This window comes from Rhinolophus hipposideros (assembly GCF_964194185.1).
Source record: "Rhinolophus hipposideros genome assembly, chromosome: 8".
In the NCBI taxonomy this organism is placed as follows: domain Eukaryota; kingdom Metazoa; phylum Chordata; class Mammalia; order Chiroptera; family Rhinolophidae; genus Rhinolophus; species Rhinolophus hipposideros.
Genome location: NC_138054.1, coordinates 63,346,540 through 63,364,360, shown reverse-complemented (window position 1 = coordinate 63,364,360; position 17,821 = coordinate 63,346,540). Strand labels below are relative to the sequence as shown.

Genomic DNA, 17,821 nt, shown 5'->3' with positions numbered 1-17,821 from the left:
AATAAGATAACGCGAGAATATCTATAGTACTCCAGCTTCTTCCAAGAACAGTTTGTTGAACTCCAGTTGATTTTGTATAATCAATGAATTCTTTAGGATCCTTCTATTCTCTTTATCAGTTAGGGATGTGTTCAGTTGCAAGTAATTGACATAATTTAACCATATAAGAATTTATTTTTCCATCATAAAAAGATGCTTGAAGATAGGAATTTCAGGGTAAGAAAAACTGTTTCAGATTACAGAACGTCATAAAAGACCAGGCTGCTCTGTAGTCCTGTTCTACCATCCTTAATGTGAGGCAAGATAGTGGCTGTACCTCACAAACAGTGTCTACTTTCTTATCAAGAAGAGATGGAAAGGACAAAGAACAAAGGGTTGAAGGAGTGAGCCTACCAGCAACATACCTCTGGAAGCTGAACTCTGAAACTTCCTTTTATTCTCTTATTGTCCAGAACTGGGTCATATGGCCACCACTAAGTACAGATTACCTCACTTGCACTCTAGAAAAGTAAGAAATTTTAGTTACTACATACAGTACTGCCTCATACAAAATTGGAATTCTCGTAGTATGGAAGAAAGAGGAATGGATATTGGGCAGGCAATTCACAGTGTGTTCCATGTTCACTTTGGCTTATCAAGTTGAGTTAGCTTTTGATCACTTACAATCAGATAAGTTTTGACTAATACAATCCTCATTGTCTCATTCCTGGATTACTGTACTCGAGTCCTCACTAGTCTGTCTACCATTGATTTCCATTTTTCTTGGAATGATTATGCAAATGGAACCAGATGTCCCAAAGCAAAACTCAGCCTGGCTACTCTATTACCTAATGCAGAGGTCAGCAAACTTTTTCTTTACAGGATCACATAGTAGATATTTTAGGTTTTGTGGGCCAAGAGAGAAAATTAAATATATTATGTAGGTACTTACATAACAACAGAGAAAACAAATTTCCACAAACTTTTTATTGAAAAAATTCAAAATATAATAATAACTGAGTACTTTTATTAAAAAAAATACATGTCTACTCATGGGGAGAATGTAATTCTTTTCTGAGGGGAGATAACATTTTACTTAATTTGGGTTCAAAATTAGTGTTTTCTATCAACACATAGATTGCAAATGTTGATTTGTAAAACGGGCCTAACAAAAATAGGCAGCAAGCCAGATTTGGCCCGTGTTCAGTAATTTGCCAACAGATGCCCCAATATCTGAAGTCTATGTTCTAAAGCTTGGTATTCAGAGGGATTCCAAGAGTTTCTTATTACCTTCCCATCTATTTTTCTCACTACTTTGGTTCACATACTGCACTAATCAAACTAAAATACTTACCATTTATTATAAACTACCTGCATTTCCCCAAGTCCATTCCTTTGTTCATGCTGTTCCATCCAGGATCTCTTAGTATCAAAATAGTTCAAGGTTCTGTACAAATGTCATATCCTTCTTGAGGTGCTTCCCAAACCTCCCACTAGAATTGATCCTTTCTTCCTTTGAATCCTCATGGAACAAGTGTTGCCTATTTCTGAGCACTTGTACATGTTTTATTTCTGTTCCTCATGGAACAAGTGTTGCCTATTTCTGAGCACTTGTACATGTTTTATTTTTTATAGTAAATGATGAGATCCTTGATCCTAGACAAGTATCATGTCTAGTTCATTTTTTTGTCTCCCTCAGGATATAGCATGAACAGACATTCAACAGATAGCGGTAGAATTTATGATTGAATACTGAGGAAGAATGATTCATATTAGGGGAGATAACCCATCCTCTGGGATTCCATAGAAAAACTGTGTGGAAAAACTCCTAACTCACAACTCCAGCAACTCTTTAGTCTCAGTGCTCTCCTTTCTTGTCTTTTGATAGATAACTGAGTGGAATTAATTCTCGTGGTTTATACACACTATTTAGGTTAATTATATCTGTCAGGATCTAGTCAGAGAAACAGAGCCCATCCCAGTAGCTAAATAGAAGGAATTTAATACAGGGAACTAATTGCAAATGGGTTGGAAGTGAAACAGGAGATGGGGAAGCAACTCAGAAATGAGCAACAGCACAAAGCTTCTACCACCCCTAGGCTGGAGAAACAGAGGAGGAGGTGGTATTAACAGAGACCATGAGCTGGGACCACTCAGTGGGAACTGAAACCACAGAAGAAAGGACTGCCCTGTGGGAGCCAAAATAGGGAAGAAAGGACTTTGGTGAGACCTGGAACCATGGAAAAGACACAGCCAATGTTGGATTTGTTGCCTGAAGCACAAATCTCCTAATATCCCTCCCATTAACCAAAAGTAACCAGGTATGAGACTTGAGAAATATAACTTTTATGAATCAATCCTCTGGAAGACAGAGCAAAGTAGAGGAAGGGCAAGAAATGGATCTGAGATGAGTACAATTAATGATGGTTGAAGTTTACAAAGATGTCCCAAAGTCTATTAAGATTTTTAAAAATCTTAATTCAAATTTCAAAATTATAAAACTTTAACAACGAAAATAAAAGTGTCAGTGTCAAATGGATTTTCTTATCGTATTTGCCATTGATTGCTATAATATAGGACACATTTTTTTATTTGCTTCATCTTTGGACCATGGCTTTATGTTTTTTTTCTGGAGATTCTGTTAGCCTTTCTTTTTTTCTTATTGAGTTAAGAAACTTCTGTCTTTTTTACCATATCAATAAGATCTCCCATCTTGATAAACATATTGTCATTTGAATGGAATGCATTCAATTTCAACTCTTGACTTATTCTAATTTGAAGAATTGCATTTTAGGCCTACTGTATAACTAAATTATTGTGTTTTGTTTTTATTGTACTTTTATTAATATAAACTGTTTAGCTGTTTCTTCTCACATCCTCCTCTTTTTCAGGGGATTCTTGTATGTTTTTTTGCTGGAATACATACTTGTATTCAATCTTATATATTTTTTCAAGAAGAATATATGGAAGATTAAGTTTCTAAATTATTACATATATAAAAGTATAACTGATAAGAAGTTTGATGTTAGAGCTTGTTTTCTGAGGGAAATATATAATTAAAATGGGATGGTAATTATCTAACAAGAATTCCACCACCAAAACAAAAACAAGGAGTATGGGGAATGAACTCTCTTAGGCAGATTCTTTCACTTATTTTTAGGATGTCTTTTGATGTAACAGGGAATCTAGTGGCTGCCTGTGAATAAAAAGAAGGATGCTTAGTAGGGCAGCTTTGACATAGACAGTGTTTTAATTATTGTCTTGATCTCTGCTTTTCTTCTCAGATGCTCTCTGCTCTGGCTTACTCCAATCTAGAAATTCTCTCTCCCAGGAAGTCTATTTCCATCTTCAGTTTAGCCTTTTATGTGTGTGTTCTAGGCTGTGGCTTTCTTTACTCTAGATTATCCTTTACTCTAGATTATCCTTTACTCTAGATCATATCTGTAAAAAATGTGGTTTAAAAATTATATAGTATTGAATACTGAAATTTTCTGGCAAGGCTAGGCTAGGCTAGACAGTAACCCTAAAATCTTAATGGCTTACAACAAAGGTTTATTTCTTGTCCACTCTGGTAAGTCCAGTCTGACTCTACCGGTGACCTCCATGTAATGACACAATTTCATCTGCTTCTATTATGGCTTTTCCATCTCACAATGAATCTCTACAATCACAACTGCAGGAAGAAGGGAAACGTGGCAAACTTATGCTCTCACTTTGGTTTGGAAATTACATTATGTTACCTCCTTTCACAGCCCTTTCATCAGTCCTGGTCACATGGTTCCACCTGACAAAGAATGCTGGGAAATGTAGAGGACAACATGGGCATTTAATGAGCAATACATGTGTAGAGACATACAAAATAATATGTGTAACATATATGTAAGCTTGAAGTATAATAAGACAAACAACAGCATAATAAAATAAATTTATTACCTAATGAGAATATTATCAGGACCGTTGATCCTGTCTGCTTTTGGTCTTGTAGGAATTTGTTACAAACTAGATTTTAATTAATTAATTAATTAATTAATATATTGATACAAATTCATTGTGATTTTTGGGAGGGGAGGTTGTAAAACCATGTGTTCATTTTAATATATTAAACAAAGCCTCTTGATTTATATATTTTAATTCTGGATGACAAATGGATTGAAGGGGGCAAAAGCAGAAAAGAGAAATCTAGATAAAAGGTTATTTCACTTATAAGAATGAAAAATGATAGCCTGAACTAAGGGAGTATCAAATTGAGATTTTTCTCAATGGATAGAACCAAGAGGATTTGGTGATTAACTGCATGTAGGGGTAAGGGAGTCAGCGGCATCAAAGATGACCCCCAGGTTTCTGGCTCAAACAACTGGATAGGTAGAAGTATCATTTATCAGATGTTAGGTGAGAAATAGATCAGGAAGGAGGAAATGGACTGATTCCAGGTTTGATGCAGGAAATGTACAGGATAATCCTGGATATGCTCTTTTCTAGAAAGCAAGGAAACTACCAAAGACTACTAGGGTTTGTCAAAAGGGCGAAAAGACAAACATCAAAGAATAATGACTAACATAGATTGAAACCATGAACCCATAACTAACTCTAAAAAAAAAAGCAGGACCCACTAGTCTGTTCTGGAGGTGGCTGCAGTTGGCTGGGCACTCATTATTCTGAAAATTGATAAGCAAAGAGAAAGAATCAGGCACATTTTTGGCTGTTCTGTAAAATTAAATATTAGACTTCGATTCACTAATGAAACAACAGGTTTAGGAAATGACTGCCATTGTCTGCTAAAACCATTAGGTGAATGGTTGATGGGAAAATCTACAATGGATTGATCAAGTTGACACTATCTGAACCTACTCATCAGTCTTATTATCGTCACTGAAAGTGGAACCACAACTTATTATGTGTCTCCTGATATGATGCAGTAAGAAGTCCAGCACAAAAACTTGAACACAGCACCACATTTGAAGTATTCTTGCCAAGAAAAGTGAATCTGCATCTCATTAAGTCTCCAGATATAACTACCAATTTATGGGGAAACACAAAGGATATGGAACATGTTGAATCACACACACACACACACACACACACACACACACACACACACACACACAGAGCATGGAATATTATTTAGCCATAAAAAAGAATGAAATCTTGCCATTTATGACCGCATGGCTGGATTCTGAGAGAACCATGCTAAGGGAAATAAGTCAGACAGAGAAAGATAAATACTGTACTCTCTCACCTATATGTAGAATCTAAGACCGAGAAACGCACCCCCCCCCAAAAAAAAACAGAAAAAAAAAACAAAAAACTGAGCTCATAGATACAAAGAACAGATGAACAGATTGGTGGTGGCCAGAGGGGAGGGGAGGCAAAATAGATGAAGGGGGTCAAAAGGCACAAATTTCCAGTTATAAAATAAATAGGTCATGGGGATATAATGTACAGCATGGTGATTATAGTTAGTACTGTATTGCATATCTAAAAGTTGCTGAGAGTGGATCTTAAAAGTTTTCATCACAAGAAAAAAATTTTGTAAATATGTATGGTAACAGATATCAACTAAACTTACTGTGGTGATCATTTTGCAATATGTACAACCTGGAACTATAATGTTCAGTGTCAATTATACCTCAATAAAAAAATTTAAAAAGGAACTAGATAAAAATGAAATAATATAGACCTACAAAATTTCTTCTGATTAGATTCATAGACATAAAATTACTCCGCCAAATTGCTATAAATTAATTTTAAGAGTTTGCTCTCAGTTTATATATTTATCTCTTTATAGACCAGTAGCAGTTTGCCAACTGGCTCAGGGCCAAGGACCACATTTAGAGTAACTCTGCTCCAGATGATCTTCTTTTTTTTTTTTTTTTTGCTTTGAGGAGTCAAGCATTTTGTTTTAAGACGACATTTAAAAAAAAACTTTATTATATGATTTATATTTGCTTTGTTTTATTTTGTGCATGTACCTTCTGCTAACTTGGAAGTTTGTAGTTAGTTTTTAGTTCTTCCAGTGGTTATCTTTGTAACTATAACATTTTCTTATGTCTCTTGAGACTAATAACTACTCTCGGCAATGGTAAAATTACTATTCTTCCACTTTTATTTCCCTTCCTCCCCCTTTAATATGTAATTTTAGTGACAAACATTATTTTAAAAATCATTCTAGGGGCCGGCCCGGTGGCTCAGGTGGTTAGAGCTCCATGCTCCTAACTCCGAAGGCTGCTGGTTCGATTCCCACATGGGCCAGTGGGCTCTCAACCACAAGGTTGCCGGCTCAACTACTCGAGTCCCATAAGGGATGGTGGGCTGTGCCGCCTGCAACTAGAAACAGCAACTGGACCAGGCGCTGAGCTGCGCCCTCCACAACTAAGACTAAAAGGACAACAACTTGAAGCTGAAAGGCACCCTCCACAACTAAGATTGAAAGGACAACTTGACTTGGGAAAAAGTCCTGGAAGTACACACTTTTCCCCAATAAAGTCCTGTTCCCCTTCCCCAATAAAATCTTAAAAAAAAATACATAAATAAATAAAAATTATTCTAAAGATTACCTATATAACTTTAAATAACTTTTAAATAAGTTTATATCTATTTATCAGGTTTCAACAATGTCTTTTCTTCCAATAGTGAAAGATGAAGAAATCCACTTTCTCTTTTTCATGTATATATTTCCCAACATCTATTGGTTATATTATTGTTTCACATTGCCACAGATTATAACATTTATATTGTGCTCTGAAATTATAATGCTTACAATTATTTTAGTCTCAAGCTGCTATATATTTGAAATGATGGAGCATCTGTGAGTTTAAGATGCTTTTAGAAGATGTAGGCTTTCTCATTTTTTTAAACCAAGTTTTCAACCACTATCCTTACCTTAAATGTTGAGCTCTGTGCTAGACTCCCTTAATCTTTTTACTTCAGTCACATACCCTGCATGACCATATGTATATATATATGTGTGTATTACATATATGTAATGTACATATACATACACACATATATATGTAATTCTGGTTCAAAAGGTTAAAAATAATTGCAAAAACTGCAAGTACTTTTGCACCAACCTAATATATATGTATATATCAAATATAATGTAATATAATATAAGGCCACAACTTCTATTTCTATCTATGCTTCCAAATTTATATGTAACCCTTAATGAATGGGGGGGGCAACATGGCTCAATCTCTGCATGGAATCACAGTATTTAGAGAAGTACACAGCTCAGTAGTCAAAAGTAGCTTCAAAATGACGCAAATCCTTTACAGGCATTGCTTGGGAACTGAGAAGAGGATTTGTAGCAATACTCAGTACATCTGTTCTTCCTCTCCTACCACTTCTCTCACACACCACAAAACAACTACTCCCACTCATCCACAGAGCTTTCTTTTCTTCTCTCTGCTTACCTACCTCCTGTCTTCTACCCTCCTTCCTTCTCTTACAGCTTTTTCCCAAGCAGATCACCTCGGCCTCTTGAACTAAATTCTACTTCTTTTATTTTTTGTTTTATTGTGCTTCACTTAATTGTGCTTTGCAGATATTGCATTTTTTTACACATTGAAGGTTTGTGGCAACCCTGAATGGAGCAAGTCTATTGGCTCCATTTTACCGACAGCATTTGCTCACTTTGTAATTGTGTGCTACATTTTGGTAATTCTTGCAATATTTCAATTCTTTTCATCTTTATTACATTTTTTATGATGATCTGTGTTCAATGACCTTTATGTCATTATTGTGATCGTTTTGGCATGTCACAGACCATGCCCATATAAGACAGCGAACTTAATAAGTGAATTTTGTGTGTGTTCTGACTGCTCCACAGATTAGCTTTTCACCATCTCTTTCCCTCTCCTTGGGCCTCGTCATTCCCTGAGACACAGCAATATTGAAATAAAGTCAATTAATAGCCCTACAATGACCTCTAAGTGTTCAAGTGAATGGAAGAATTGCATGTTTCTTACTTTAAATGAAAAGCTAGAAATGATGAAGCTTAGTGAGGAAGGCATGTCAAAAGCAGAGACAGGCTAAAAGTTATGACTCTTGCAGCAAACAGACAACTTGTAAATGGAAATAAAAAGTTCTTGAAGGAAATTAAAAGTGCTACTCCAGTGAACACATGAATGATAAGAAAGCAAAAGAACCGTATTGCTGATATGGAGGAAGTTTTGGTGGTTTGGATAGAAGACCAAACCAGCCACAACATTTTGAAAAAAGTTCTACTGTGGGTAAAATGCTATCAAACAGCATCACATGTTACAGAGAAATCAGTGAAAGGAAGAGTCAATCAACGCAGCAAACTTCGTTATTGTCTTATTTATTTATTTATTTTTAAATATTAAGAGTGAGCAACTTCTTTTTTAAAAAAATTTTTTATTGGGAATATTGGGGAACAGTGTGTTTCTCTAGGACCCATCAGCTCCAAGTTGTTGTCCTTCAATCTAGTTGTGGAGGGCACAGCTCACCTCCAAGTCCAGTCACTATTTTCACTCTTTAGTTGCGGGAGGCACTGCCCACAATCCCATGGGGGAATTGAACCAGCAACCTTGTTTTTGAACGCTCGAGCTCTAACCAACTGAGCCATCTGGCAGCCCCTTGTCTTATTTTAAGAAATTGCCACAACCACCCAACCTTCAGCAACCACCACACTGATCAGTCAGCAGCCATCATCATAGAGGCAAGACCCTCCACCAGCAAAAAGATTATGACTCATTGAAGGTTCAGATGATGGTTAGCATATTTTAGCAATAAAGTATTTTAAAATTAAGGTATGTACATTGTTTTCTTAGACAATGCTATTGCGTACTTAATAGACTGCAGTATAGTGTAAACATAACTTTTATATGCACAGGGAAACCAAAAAATATGTGTGGCTTGCTTTATTGCTGTGGAGGAGAGACTGTTCCACTTTGTGACTGCTGTCAGAACTGCCACCTGGATCCTGGCCAGAACAGATTGCTTCCCCAAAATTCCCTCAGATTGAACTGTTTGATCGAACCCTCCCCTATGACCCACAGTGTGCTGGTTTGTGCTGATTCCTGGAACAAGCTGTTGCCCCAACCCCAGGCAAGCATGTAAGGCATTTCCCTCTTATTTAGGGAGGGTCATGTCCCAGTACCCCTATTCATGCTGCCCTGTCCTATAGAATCCCTTAGCATCTGCCATGTGGCACAGAGGATATCCATGTCCTCTAGCTACCATCTGAGACATGCCTCGTAAGTAAGTTCCCTTAATAAACCTCTTAATGTAATGCTGGAGTTATCAGCCTCTTTCAAGTTCTTTTGGCCCTGAGAAATTTTATGTAACAATTGTGATATTTGCTTTATTATGGTGGTCTGGAACGAAATCCACAACATCTACAAAGTATGCTTGTATTCCTCTTATTTCTCATTCTTTTTATCCTGCATTCTCAAAGTCCAAAGAAGCAGTCTGGCATCCATAGAACTCTCTTAGCCAGGGGAAGACTTAAGGGTGGGAGAGAAGGTTGTGAACATTTGTTTGTTAATAATTTTCATTCTGTCACATATACTGGTACTTACATGAAATCATGGAAGTGATATCACATCACCTTTGCTATATTCTGTTGGTTAGAAGCAAGTCACAGGCCCCACTCACACTCAAGGGAGGGAATCACACAAAGCCATAAACATTGGGGAGGGGGCAGATAATGATGATCACCTTAGAGTCTGTGTGCCACACTCACTTTGCCAGTCTCTATAATGGAAGGTGAGGAGTTAGAATGGAGTTCTGATCCGTAAGTTACCAGGGCTGGGTCAGTGGATTCTCCTGCCAGAGACTGTGAGCCTGCAATGGTGATGCAGTTATGAAGAGAAGGTTAGAATCCCTTTACAAAGGTGGGTGGCAGCAACATAGCACATTGGTGGTGGTGTGGGAGTGGTGGTGATAGCAGTGTCCTGAAATTGCCCCTGATTGGCAGTGTATAAAGACTTCTTTTTTGAAAATTAATTTTTATTTTTGTATTACAGTGATATTTGACATTATTTTATATTAGTCTCAGATGTACAGCATAGTGGCTAGACACTTATATAATTTATGAAATGATCCTGCTGATAAGTCCAGCATCTACTCAGCATCATACATACCATGTTTCCCCGAAAATCAGACCTAGCCAAACAATCAGCTCTAATGCGTCTTTTGGAGCAAAAATTAATATAAGAAAAATATTATTTTACTGTAAGTAAAATAAGACCGGGTGTTACATAATATAATATAATATAAGACCGGGTCTTACATAATATAATATAAAATCGGGTTTTATATTAATTTTTGCTCCAAAAGACGCATTAGAGTTGATTGTCTGGCTAGGTCTTATTTTCAGGGAAACATGGTAGTTATCATAGTATTATTGACTATATTCTCTGTGTTGTACTTTACATTCCCATGACTACTTTGTAACTACCAATTTGTACTTCTTAATCCCTTCACCTTTTTCACCCAGTCCCCTAACCAACCTTTTCATCTGGCAACTATCAGTTTGTTCTCTGTGTCCATGAGTCTGTTTCTGTTTTGTTTTGTTTTTTAGATTCCACATATAAGTCAAACCATACGATATTTGTCTTTCTCTGTCTGACTTATTTCACTTAGCATAATACTTTCTAGGTCCATTCATGTTGTCAGAAATGGCAAGATGTCATTCTTTTTTATGGCCAAGTAATATTCCATTTGTATATATGTACCACTTCTTTATCCAATTGTCTATTGATGGGCACTTAAGTTGCTTCCACATATCTTGGCTACTGAAAATAACGCTGCAGTGAACATAGGGATGCATATATCTTTTTTAATTAGTGTTTTGGATTTCCTCGGAGAAAGACCCAAAAGTGGAACTGCTGGGTGATAAGGTAGTTCTATTTTTAATTTTTTTGAGGAAACTCCATACTGTTTTCCATAGTCGCTGCACTAATTTGCAATCCCACTAACAGTACATTAGGGTTCCCTTTTCTCCACATCCTCACCAGCACTTGTTTGTTAATTTATTGATGATAGCCATTCTAACTGGTGTGGGATGATATCTCATTGTTGTTTTAATTTGCTTTTCTCTGATGATTAGTGATGTTGAGCATCTTTTCATTTGTCTATTGGCCATCTGTATCTTCTCTTTGGAGAAATGTCTATTCAGGTCTTCTGCCCAGTTTTTAATTGGATTGTTTGTTTTCATTGGTGTTGTGTGAATTCTTTATAAATTTTGGATATTAACCCCTTATCACATGTATCATTGGTGAATATCTTCTCTCAATTGGTAGGGTGTCTTTTCGTTTTGTTGATGGTTTCCTTTGCTGTGCAAAAACTTTGTAGTTTGATGTAGTCCCATTTGTTTATTTTTTCTTTTGTTACCCTTGCCTGAAAAGATATATCAGAAGAAATATTATTAAGAGTAATGTCAGAGAACTTACTGCTTGTGTTTTCTTCTTGGGGTTTCTTGGTATCAGGTCTTACATTTAAGTTTTTAATACATTTTGAGTTTATTCTTGTATACGTTGAAAGAAGGTGGCCTAGTTTCATTTTTTTGGCATGTTCTATACAGTTTTCCCAACACCATTTATTAGATTATCTTTACCCTATTTTATATTCTTGCCTCCTTTGTCACTGTGTAGAGCATATAAAATGTATTATATATGTTGGATTGAGGTTTGCAAAACAAGTTGTTTACTAGCAGGGACATGAGCTAGGAATATAGCAATATATGTGTAAGACTGATAAGAATGAAGTAAAAAACATGTTTTTGTGTGAAACAGAGCATAACAAAATTGAGTGATAAACATGTTTACCAAAACAACTTCTGGTTATCACCTAAGAGGTAAACAAGTCCAAGAAAAGGAGGATAAAAGCAGAACTCCAGAGCAATGCCATGAGTGGTCTGACTGAGCGTTTCGGCTAAGACTCTCTGCGAGGCTCTGAGTGAAACACTCGGGAATGATCCTCTGGGACGTTCGTCTGGGCCATTGACAGAGTCATGTGTGAGTGGCAAGCCGTGATACTCCAGGACTCTCCAAAGTTCTTCCTTGCAAGACCAGCTTGCCTCAGACCTGTCATGGGCCCAGTCATCTCTCCCGGACGAGTGACCTTCTCCACCTCGATTGACCCTGGGACTTGGTTCGTTATTAAATTCTATGTACTCTGTATCACCTTCTGTGCTAACCAGAGCACTGGCCTCTGGAAGGACATTGGTTCCCAAATAAAGCTGTGTTACCCTGAACCTGTGTGTCAGGACTTTGTTCCCCACTTGTGTCACAAGTACTACGCAGGGACGTAGAGCCCTGCCGAGGGGTTAATATCCCCTTGACTTTCAGGAAGAGACTGAAATGTGGTGACTGCCCTTCTAGGCACTCATGACAGTTATATGCGTGATTAATTGACCATATAGCCGTGGATTTATTTCTTGTTTCCTGCCAGTTTCATATGCCTGCTTCTCCAATCTCTGTTCAGTTGTATGAGCCCCTCTATATAGCCTTGCAATCAATTCCCCCTTAGGTTTAGGAAACTCAGAATTTGTTTTTATTGTTTGTAACCAAGAATGTGGCAGACCCTAGATATGCAGGGAACTACAAATAGCTGGTATAACTGTAAATAATCAATACAGCAGGGATTAATAGTAGAAGGTGAGGTAGGCAGAGACCAGATTTTGGATGGCCTTGCCATCCAAAATTTAGACTTCATCTGATGGTCATGGAAATCCATTTAACTATTTTAAATAAGGGAGTAACATGTTTTAAATAAGGGAGTAACATGTTTTAAATAAGGGAGTAAAATTCTTGTAAAGGCTTTTTGGAAGATGAGTTTAAAGAGAAAGAGTGGATGTAGGTGAACCAGTTAGAAAGCTTATCCACTCAAGTAGATGAGAGAAGAGTTGAGCTGAGGTGGTTCCAGTGGGATCGAAAAAGGAGACAGATTGAGGAGATAGTAAGGTTACAGAAGCAACAGGACTTGTTCATTAATTGATGTTGGGGTGGGAGGGTAAGGAAAGAGTCTAGGATGACTTCCAGGTTTCTGGTTGAGGCAACTGGATAGATGGTGATGAGGAAGTGAAACAGGTGATATGGTACAGGAGAAGACTGTTGATAGTTACAGAGTACATTGGTTGTGTGTATAGACTCCCATATCAGACAGACTTTGATTTGAGTCTTGGCCCTGCTTGTTAACTGTTCCATATTGAGCATTGTTATATAACTTGAGCCTCAGTTTCCTCAACTGTAAATTGGAAATAATGCAACTTACCTCTTATTTGCATATATGTGAATTAAATGCACAGTGTCTGGTATCCAGTAGGCATGCTATAATGTTAGCTATTATTACTTCTCAGAAAGGGTTCAGGGACGTGGCTCTAGAAAAACGGGTGAAGACTTCAGGGAAAGAACTCTGGTTAGTTACAAGAGTGAAAAATACAACGTTGTGGCAAACTGGCTGAAGCCAGGAGGACGCCAACAGTGCTGAACTACATCCACGTTGCTGAGCAGATGAGTCACTGGAAGTGACAGGCTAGGCTGCCCAGGCCACAGCTCTACTGGCTGTGGCCTGGCTGGACTGGGTTTTAACATGATGACTTCATTGTCAGTGGGGAAGTGGGGAATCATGGGAATCCTTTCGGAAGCCTTTTTGTCCTCTTCACCCAGAAGGAAACCATCACTTCTTCCTCTTTTATAGAACTTTCCACACACTGTCTTACTTTCTGGAAGCAGCAGGAAACAGTAGAAAGGGACAGAAAAGCCAGAAATTGGGTCTTGCCTAGTTTGTTCACTGATTTGCTGGGTGCATGTCACTGCACTTTAGTCTTCTTATCTGTAACATGAGAATGAGCAGACCTACCTCCAAGGTGTTATGTGAAGATTAGGTGACAGTTGGCAGGCGCTCAGTAAAAAGGCATACATTAGTATTTTATTCATCCGTTGTATATTTTGACTTCTTCCTGCTCGTGGTCCCTTTCCCAGTAGCTCCTTGAATACACTGATCAATTCTAACTCATTTTTGGATCCCTAGCACTTACCTTGGCCCAGTACACAATTTCATGAATGGATGAGTGAAAGAATCAATGACTGTCTGCAGCCGCCGCTGCGCCCCGGGAGCCCCGCCCCCTTCCGCTCTCCCCGCCACACCGAGGGGCCACCGGCGGGTCTCTCGCGACCGTTCGCTGGCGCGTGCGCGGGAAGCCGCGCGCGGCCGGAGGTGGCGGGCGGGTTCGCTCCGCGTGCGCGCGCGCCAGGGGAAGGGAGGGGCGGGGCCCGGCCCGAGGCTGGCGGGCTGGCTGCTGGCTGTGGAGCCGGCGGCGGCGGCGGCGGGTGGCTGGCCAAGCATATACAGGGTGGGAGAAGACGAGGCGGCGGCGATGCTGCCGCCTCGGTAAGGAACGGGAGGAGGCCGCGGCGCTTGAGGCTCCAGAAAGCGCGGAGGAGCGGCTAGCTGGGGTCGGTGGCTTCGGGCGCCCGCCGGGCCATGGTGGCTGCGGGCGGTGGTTGGCGCGGTAGCGCTGCGGCCCGGTGCCGAGCAGGACCAGGACAGTCGCGGGGTTAACGCCCGCGGGGCCCAGCCGCAGATATGAAGCGGAGCCGCTGTCGCGACCGACCTCAGCCGCCGCCGCCGCCCGCCCGCAGGGAGGATGGGGTTCAGCGAGCGACGGAGCTACCCCAGCCCCAGCCCTTGCCCCCGCGCCGACGAGCGCCGCCCGGGAGGCAGCGACTGGAGGAGCGGACCGGGCCCATGGGGCCGGGGCCCGAGGTCAAGGAGCAGGTAGGGTGGGCCAGGGTCGAGGAGGGAAAGGATGGTGGTGGAGCCTGAATGGAAGCGGTGGGGGAGGGGGATCTCAGGCGGGAAGACGGGCTAGGGCATTTGAGGGGTGGGGACTGAGTGGTTCCGTAGGAGGAATGGGAGGTCTGGAGAGGCAGAAAAATGGGGAGTGGAGAAATGGAAGTGATGGCCTGGGGTGAATGGGAAATGGGGGAATAAAGGGATGAAAAATGGTCCTATGGGCGTTTGTAGTCAGGGGTTCTGGATGGGAAAAAGGGACGCTAGAATGTGGGCTCGGAGTAAATGAACTGCAAAGAATAGGCCTAGTAAAGGGTTATTGAGAAGTTATCCAGAGGGATAAACAGTGTAAGGTAGGGAAAGTCAATGTGATACAGTAAATGTAATGTTTTCTAGAGGTGGTCTCGACAGTTATAAAAACAGATGTCATTCCTAAGCATTCTCTGATTTAGCCATCATTATAGTCTTGTAGGAGTGTGTTCAGAATCTTTAGGTTCTCCTTAGTAACTATTTCATGAGAAAGCACTTTTTAAAACACCTGCATGTGTGCAATCCCCAGCCTAATGCTGTGAACAGGGAATTCATAGATACGAACTGCCTTCTAGGAGTTTTCCACTGAAAACACCTTGATGGGAAAACACAGATAGAAAGCAGTGTAAAAATATTCATGTAGTTTCTGAGTGGATAGGTGTGTTTACGTAATTTATTAATCAAGTGTAGGTGTATTTAGAAGTAGGGGAGTAAAGGTCGGTTTTATCAGGTAGAAGAAGTTGCCACTAGTAACTGTAGGAAGTTCAGTGAAAGGAGAATGTATGGTCTTGGATCTTGTGGGAAATGCAGAAAAATGTTCTGTAGTAATGAACTCTAGTGACAGCTTTCCTTTTGCACTTGAGACTCTAGTGACTTCATCTTTGAATTTTTCAAGATGTCTGTTAGGTCTCCTGCCTCTTATCAGTTAAATAAGTGTTTTCCTTAGATACCATTCCTTGTTATATAGTTTCAGTGATGCACATGCTAGCACTTGGATTTTCCCCCCTTTGTTCTTTTCACCTTTTATTCTCCACCCAGCCCTGAGTAGACTGCCCATCCGTTATCTCTGCCCTTGCTTTCAGGCCACTGAGCATTGTCCTATTGCTGTAATTTTCCCCTTCATGCTTGCCCTTTATATTTTTTACGGTACTTATTTGAAACTTTAAAAATTTTATTTAAAGCCCAGATCCTTTTCTGACTCAATTTACCTGGTCCAATTGATTTTATTACATGTGTCACCAAAGAGTTAAGGGTTACTTGATTTTCCCCCCTCTTCTTTATATCAGGATTTTTGTGTTCACTCATCCTTTACTTTCAGTCTCAGAGAAAGAATTATTATCCCCCTCTCTGAGGCTAATCCCTTTACTTATGTTCTTGATTTCATCCAGTCTCATTTGCCCTTGTTATGTATGTTATTTTCTCTTTGTCTTAAACCTCAAATAAAAACAAAACAGTTTCCTTGAGTTTTGTAACCCACCTAAGCCAGTTTGTTATCTCTTCTTTGCTTCACCAGCCACCTTCTTGAAAAATGAGTCTATGTTCACTGTCTCAGCTTCCTTACCTTGTGTACATTTCTCATATTGTGGTTTGGCTTCTACACTTAAATTCTCCCAAAACTAATATCTTCCAGGGCACCAATAACTTTGTTTGTTTATTTACTTTTTTTCTTATTGAGGTATGACTTGAATACAGTGTACAAATCACAGGTTCATTCAGCCCATGAATTTTTACAGGACGATTACACCCATGTGGCCACTACTGAGATCAAGATGTAGAACATTTTAGTACCCTAGAATGCTCCTTTGTGTTTTCTTCCAGTTATTACCCTCCTCCAAAGGTAACCAATTTCTCTACCTTCATCAGTATGGGTTCGTTTTGCCACTTCTTGAGCTTCATATAAATGGAATCATACAGTTTGTACTCTTTTGTGACTAGATTCTTTCATTCAGATCATATTTGTGAGATTCATCTATGTTGTTGCTTGTAGAAATAGTGAATTCTTTTTCATTGCTGTGTAGTTTTCCACTGTGTGACTATACCATGATGTATACTAAAACGTCTTCTTCAAATTAAATAATGCATGGTTACTTGTGAAAAGTTTTCATTGTGAAAGAATTACACAGACATATATGGCAGTCCCGGGGACCTTTACATGATTAATCTGATGGTCTTTCCCCAGTCTTCACCCTCTTTGACCTCTATGAACTATGAGTATTTGTCACTATTGACCATGTGTTCCTTCTTGATATTTTTTTCGTCTTTTGTCATAATGTCCATTCCACTCCTATTTCTTTGCTTCCTGTGTGCCTTTTTTGTTCTCTCTTCCTGTCCCCTAAATGTTCATTGAGGATAATATCCACTGTCCTTAGCTCTTTCCTTTATTGTACTGTTTTTTAGTGGGCTTCCCTATTTGTGGCAAGTGCTTAGGATGTGGAACAAGGGTCTGTGGGCCTCTTTATTCATGGCATTGTGTCATAGAACTTTCTTGTAGAGTGATACGAGTCTCTAGGCCTGACCTTGTTGCTTAGCTGTGCATTTCCATCTCTGTGCTTAATGTTTCCACCATAGACTTTCAGCATTTGCAATCTTAACATTTGTGATTTTTATAATTTGATAGTGTCCTTGAAAGGCTATAACTTGTAATTATCTGATTTTGAGAAGGTGAAAATTTCAGTTGTGTCTGTTAGTGGCTGAATGGATTCCATTCATTCAGGGAGTTAAGAGCCTAGCTGATCAACAAGCATCTACTTTTCACAAATGACTTTGTTTCCCATTTCTCATGACATGGAGTAATAATGTTTGTTATACTTTATACTACCATGTTTCTCCAAAAACAAGACCTAGCCAGACAATCAGCTCTAATGCGTCTTTTGGAGCAAAAATTAATATAAGACCCGGGTCTTATTTTACTGTAATATAAGACGCGTGTCTTATATTAATTTTTGCTCCAAAAGACTCATTAGAGCTGATTGTCCAGTTTGGTCTTATTTTCGGGAAAACAGGGTATGCTGGTTTTTAGGAATAAGTTCTGAACAGGATGCAGGACTTGAAT

General features: G+C 39.3%; 1 protein-coding gene across 4 annotated transcripts in view; it reads left to right on the top strand.

Moving 5' to 3' along the window:
* Window positions 1-14,207: 14,207 nt before the first annotated feature.
* MAST2 (microtubule associated serine/threonine kinase 2) overlaps window positions 14,208-17,821 on the top strand; it is a 179,002-nt gene continuing 175,388 nt past the window's right edge. For 3 of the 4 annotated variants that reach the window (XM_081055907.1, XM_081055905.1, XM_081055909.1), the window contains exon 1: window positions 14,215-14,724. In XM_081055907.1, coding sequence (XP_080912033.1) covers window positions 14,533-14,724 — 192 coding nt within the window. In that variant the 5' untranslated portion in view covers window positions 14,215-14,532. Of the gene's footprint in view, window positions 14,725-17,821 lie in introns of all 4 variants that reach the window. The other variant, XM_081055906.1, reaches the window with a different exon arrangement.